General features: G+C 39.4%; 1 protein-coding gene across 1 annotated transcript; it reads left to right on the top strand.

The window, feature by feature from the left end:
- CST11 (cystatin 11) lies at positions 1-5,441 on the top strand. Its single transcript, XM_007525938.2, has 3 exons — positions 1-228; positions 828-932; positions 5,243-5,441. The coding sequence occupies exons 1-3, from the start codon at positions 1-3 to the stop codon at positions 5,327-5,329; spliced, it is 420 nt and encodes a 139-aa protein (XP_007526000.1). The 3' UTR covers positions 5,330-5,441.
- The last annotated feature ends 684 nt before the right edge of the window (positions 5,442-6,125 follow it).

The following is a 6,125-nucleotide window of genomic DNA, read 5'->3' as shown; positions in this document are numbered from 1 at the left end:
ATGATGATTGAGTCCAAGCAGGTCCCAAGGCTCCTGTTGGCCATTCTGGTGGCCTTGGTGGCCCTCACCTACCAACAAAGGAAGAAAACCTTCATGTTTGTCAATGAAGAGCCTGCAACAGAAGCTTCTGTGGTAGCTGCCATGAACTTCGTGTCCGACCAGTTCAACAAGGAGAACGAGGACAAGTATAGATTCCGGATTGTGCGGGTCCTGAAGGTTTTGAAGATAGTCAGTGTGACCACTCTTCCTTCCCTCTTTGTACCCGTTTGTTAGAGAGTATCAGCACTTTAGGAGAGCCCATGCATGTTGGAACTCAGCTATGTTAGGAGAGATATAAATCCAGTGTTATGGATGAAGTGAGTCACTTAAATGATATCAAAGACCAGGTGGTGACACAACCCAAAGGCCAGATCTGCCACTGCCTATGTTTGTAAATAGTTGTGTTAGAACTTACCTGCACCATGTGTGCACACTTCAGCTAGTGCTGCTGCTCTCAAGCAAGCTCAGCAGTCATATAATTGCAATTGAGGTCAAAGGGCCTTAAAAAGGTCAAAGGATCTTAAAAAGTTTGCTACCTGGCCTTTTACAAAGTTTACAGACTTTGGCCCCAAATTAGCATCACTTGGGTTATTCAAGTGGTGGCTTTTCCCCATGGAGGGGATTCTGGCAAATTCTTCTCATAGGACAAAAGGAGTTGTGGAAGGCAGATAAAACGGAGCAAGGAACCCACCAACCAATCTAGGCTGGGTGTTTGAACTTGGGCACCACCAAGAGTTCCAGAGAAGCAAAAACAAGTCCTTCATTTCCTTGCCACTTGCTTTTCACAGATAACGAATATCATGGAATATCGTGTGAACCTGGAGATGCTGCGGACCACCTGTCTGAAGCCGGAGACTGTCAACTGCACTTTTCAGGAAGGGAATCTTTACAAGGTAGAAAGCATACTCAGAAAGAATTCATCTTTCAACAATGCTTTTTCTGTGGCTTTAGGATTTGGTAGTATTTTTGGAGAGATATTCAAACTTGTTTTGAAAGAATACATAAGTAATACCTTTCTCAAAGTAGAGTAATTGTGGTCCTTCCTGGTAGGTACTACTCCATCATCACTAGAATTGTGGAAAGGTTAGAAGGGTGCAAGGAGAGGAGTTGAGATATTGAGTTGTAGAGGGCTAAATGAAGTAACTGGTTATTAATATTTTAGCAATTATGGTACTCTCTGGTGTGCTCAGTTGAATATCTTAACATTCATCTGATGAGAACAGACTAGTAAATTGCTGGTCTCTGTTCCTTTCACCCAGAAATGTAAAAGTGGAGAGGAATAGGGGATGAGAAAACAGGTTCTGAAATAGTTCAGCTGGTGTTGGAGGTAGGGGTGGGTTGGGTATAGTGGAGGGAGACATAACCCTTCATGTCCTGATGACTTAGTCCCCTACAAGTTTCACTTTTACCCAGTATGATCACATCTTTGGGCCAGACCATCTTCAGTGTATTGTGCAGTCATAGTCCTTGAAAGTCCTAAATTCTACAAATCCTGCAAATAACTTCTCCTTAACCGAATGGATTATAATGAGGATGAGCAAACTTCCAACCTGCTTTGCCTGGAACTGTCCTGATTTATGTCTAGAATTTTAATGTAATCATTAGTAACATTTTCTGTAGTTTACAATATGTCCTGATTTGGTTCTTGCATTCTATGGCTTTTCTAGTTATAATGGCTTAGGTATTCCGAATGCAGAAATATGTCCATGCTCTTTCCTCACTTTCTGCAAGGAGAATTATTCAAAATCTATGAAGATAGTTTCAGCTCTGCCTTGGGGAATCATGACAACTATAAAAATAAAAAGTGAAGTAAAGTAAAATTAGAAGAATTGATTAACCACAGAGATTAAATTGATGGCATAATATTATGATTTCTAGTGTAAGAGAACTGTAAATATTTACACCTTCTGCTCAGTCCCCAGTCTCTTTCTTTTTTTTATATTTATTTACTTTCCCTTTTGTTGCCCTTGTTATTTTTTCATTTTTTGTTGTAGTTATTGTTGTTGTCATTGTTGGATAGGACAGAGAGAAATGGAGAGAGGAGGGGAAGACAGAAAGAGGGAAAGAAAGATAGACACCCGTAGACCTGCTTCACTGCCTGTGAAGCGACTTCCCTACAGATGGGGAGCCGGGGTCTCAAACTGGGATCCTTATGTCTGTCTTTGTGTTTTGTGCCACATGCGCTTAACCCACTGTGCTACTGCCCGACTCCCCCAGTCTCTTTCAAGTGAAGAACAGGAAAACAAAAATCATTCTAAGAAATGACAATAATAAGCAAAATATGCTTATTGGTTTTCACTATGAGAAGATGGAAGTGAAAAAGAAACGGGCAATCTTGGGACACATTAGGGATAATGGATGAAGAGAAAAAAATGTGATAAATGGGTGAGTGGGTAGGCAAATGATAGAGGGAAGGAATGGGAAGTGGGTGCATGGACTGAGATAGCTGAGTGAATGGAAGAAAGGAAGAAAAGGTGGGTGGTGTTAGTAGAGGGCAAGTAAGAAAACATGTGTAGTGAAGAACTCACAAGAAAGAAGTTATAGGATAGGAGATAGTGTAATTATTATGCAAAAAAAGAAAAAAAAATCATGCCTGAGCTCCCAGAAATCCCAGAGGTCCCAGGTTCAATATCCTATACCACCATAACCCAGAGCTGAGTAGTGTTCTGGTAAAAAAAAAAAAAAAAAAAAAAAAAAGGAAAGAAAAGGGAAAGAAAAATAAAAAAAATATGGGACATATATATTCAATGGAAAACTACTCTGCAGTTACAAAAGATAATGTTGTGTCCTTTGGGACAAACTAGATGAAACTTGAGATGACTGTGCTTACTGAAGTAAGAAGGTGAAAGATAACTACAAGACAATTTCCCTTATATGTGGAATATATTAAAACACATGGACTTATCAAAAAACAACAACAGTAGTAGCCAAACTGCAAATAGTCCCTAAGACTTCATGAGAACTCTAGTGGCTATTGGTCAGTACGTGTGTGGGTTAGTGGTTATTGTGTAGAACTCTACTGCAATTTTGTAATCTTTTTTTAAAAAATATTTATTTATTTATTCCCATTTGTTGCCCTTGTTGTTTTATTGTTGTAGTTACTGTTGTTGTTATTGATGTCATCATTGTTGGATAGGACAGAGAGAAATGAAGAGAAGAGGGGGAGATCGAGAGGGGGAGAGAAAGATAGACACCTGCAGGTGTCTTTACCGCCTGTGAAGCGACTCCCCTGCAGGTGGGGAGCCGGGGGCTCGAACTGAGATCCTTATGCCGGTCCTTGTGCTTTGCACCATGTGTGCTTAACCCGTTGAGCTACTGCCCAACCCCCCAATTTTGTAATCTTCTAAACCACTATGAAATAACTAATGAAAAATTTTTAAAGAACTCATGAGTAAAAATAAAGAGCAAGTTAGTGTCATGGTAGCATCAGCAACTTGGTGGCTGAAAAGCATTAAGGTATGGAGAAGAACAAATTGTTTAATAATCAGGAACCTAAAGGTAAGAGTATAGCAGATGATATTTGGGGACTTCATATTGGAAGAAGCTAGAAAGTATTTTAACTATATCCCAATGGGCCCGTGACTTTACTAATTTTTTGCCTGGGCCAGACAGCTAACATTGGGGTAGGCTAAAAATATTATCTGGGAAGATGGTGTCAGAGTTGGGAAATGGACCAGAAAGCTGGGTCAGGGCAGAGAGTAGCTTCCAAATATTAACTGTAACCATTAACTGTAAATCCCATCAATCTGACCCAGGACCCATGTCTACTCATATTTAGGCCAGGTGCCTATGTAACCTCTGAATCTCTATTGGTCTGAGCCCACATTCCATGCTCATAGCTAGGAACATTCTAAGCCACACTCATTTCAGGACCAGTCTTCCTCAAATGACATAATATGTTGACTCAGCCTCCCTTGGGAGAGTGGGGCAATTTCTGCCACTGTTATTCTACACTGAGGGCAAGGTCCTGTAGAGGCTACAAGAGGGTTTATGATGCTGTTCCTGATGGAGATGACCAGTGATGGTGGAGAGAGGGATCTGTTAGAGGTCTAGGTACATCATATCTGTGTGGGAATCCCAGGATTCCTGACTAGAACCCAGATAAAGGGGTGGCCTGCTAGTGACCAAAAGGGCCATCATCAGGGTGTGGCGATTTCTTTCCCTTATTCAGCTTTTGTACTCCGTACTTTATCTGACAGGGTTAGGCTTAGAGTGACTGAGGTAAGTGAAATAGGAAGTAGGTGAGAAGGGTATCTAAGTCTAAATAGCGAATATTTTATATGACTTCCCTAGCAGAGGACCTCATCAGTGTGTCCTGAAATACCTCCTCCCCAGAGCTCTACCCTACTAGGAAAAAATAGAAATAGGCTGGACATATGGATTAACCAGTCATTACCCATGTCCAGCAGAGAGACAGTTACAGAAGTCAGACCTCCCACCTTTTGCATCCCATAAAGATCTTTGGTCCATACTCCCAGAAGTAGGGAAGCTTCCAGCGAAGGGAACAGGATGCAGAACTCTGCTAGTAGGAATTGTATGAAATTGTACCCCTTTTATCCCATAATCCTGTCAATAATTCTTAAATATTTAATAAAATAAATTAAAAAAAATTAAGAGTAAGGCAGCTTGGGATCTGGCACAGTAGCTAGAGATTTGAACTTAAAATTATGAGCTACCGAGTTTGACCCCTGGCTTCATAGTGATGCTCGGGTTCATTCTTCTTTTCTTTTTATCCTGTTAATAAATAATTTTATAAATGAAGAGGATCATCTCTTGCCATAGTGAATAAGGGGAGATATATATTTTATCTTCATTCTCATTCTGAATACAAACAAAAGGACTTTTTTTTTTTTTCTGTGAAGGCTTCAGTAACAATACTATCAAATGATTAAAATAAAAATAAAGATCAGACCACTTCTGGATTTGAGGTATAATGGGATGATATTTTTTCTTTCTTCCTTCCTTCCTTTATTCTTTTCTTTCTTTCTCTCTTTCTTTTTTTATAACATTACTCAGCTCTGGCTGATGGTGATGTGGAGGATTGAACCTGGAACTTTGGAGCCTCAGGCATGACAGTCTGTTTGCATAGCCATTATGCTATTTCCTCACCCAATATGATTTTCCTTATTCTCATATCTTATATCCACTTCTTTCCCTTTTTAGATTTTCACCTCTTTTTTTTTTTTTTTTTTTTTTTTTTTAGAAAATCAGCTGCTACTTCTCAGTGTATAATGTTCCCGGGTTTGAGATATACAAAATTCTGAAGAAAAACTGCACTGATGGTAACTAGATGTCTTGGAGTCCATACCTGTGGTCATCACATATCTTGCAATCAGAATTCTTAATATAAAAATAAAGGTCTGTCAATCTATTCTCATAAGATGAGTCTACTTTTTTGCCTTCCAAATTCTCTACCTCATAGTGATATAATTTTGAGGTTTTCTAGGATGGACAGTTTGGAGTTCAAATGAAGTGAGATGAATAAATAGCCCCTAGTATTAAATCCAATATTTGCATGATAGGAAAACTTCAAATCCATCCTTCCATCAGTTAGAATTATTTAGATTTTTAAATTAAGAAGATTTGAAAGAGGGTAAGTATTAAAGGAAGAGGGTTTTTGTTACTGATAACTATGAGGTTGGAAGATGTTTTATTTTTACAGGTAATTGAACTTTCTGACAATATTCGACCAGAGTAGGTCCCTTCTCAAATATAATCTTCCCCAGAATTCCCAAGGGAAATATACATATCCTATGGAAAAGAGTGGGAATATGGGCTATAATACAAATCCATTCTTCCAAAAAAGACCAACCAAGTTAATTCCTCCAAAAGAGGTCTGATTGAGGATGGGAAGAAATAAGGAATACTGGGGCTGGGTGGTGGTGCACCTGGTTGAGCACATGTATTACAAAGCACAAGGATGCGGGGTTCGAACCCCCGGTCCCCACCTGCAGGAGGAAAAGCTTTGTGAGTGGTTGAAGCAGTGCTGTAGGTGTCTCTCTGTTTCTCTCCCTCTCTATCACTCCCTTTCCTCTTACTTCCAGGATGTCCTTATCCAATAAACAATAAATAAATAAATAAATAAA

Source organism: Erinaceus europaeus, chromosome 1, assembly GCF_950295315.1.
Source record: "Erinaceus europaeus chromosome 1, mEriEur2.1, whole genome shotgun sequence".
Classification (NCBI taxonomy): Eukaryota; Metazoa; Chordata; class Mammalia; order Eulipotyphla; family Erinaceidae; genus Erinaceus; species Erinaceus europaeus.
Note: the sequence above shows the minus strand (reverse complement) of the source record. Positions and strands in the feature narration are given on the sequence as shown.

What these genes read in the sequence shown, in the direction of transcription:
- CST11 (XM_007525938.2), top strand. Translation starts at nt 1, where the DNA reads ATGATGATTGAGTCCAAGCAGGTCCCAAGGCTCCTGTTGGCCATTCTG. An exon ending in TCCTGAAGGTTTTGAAGATA is followed by an intron (nt 229 to 827) that starts GTCAGTGTGACC and finishes TGCTTTTCACAG; the next exon opens with ATAACGAATATCATGGAATA. An exon ending in AGGAAGGGAATCTTTACAAG is followed by an intron (nt 933 to 5,242) that starts GTAGAAAGCATA and finishes TTTTTTTTTTAG; the next exon opens with AAAATCAGCTGCTACTTCTC.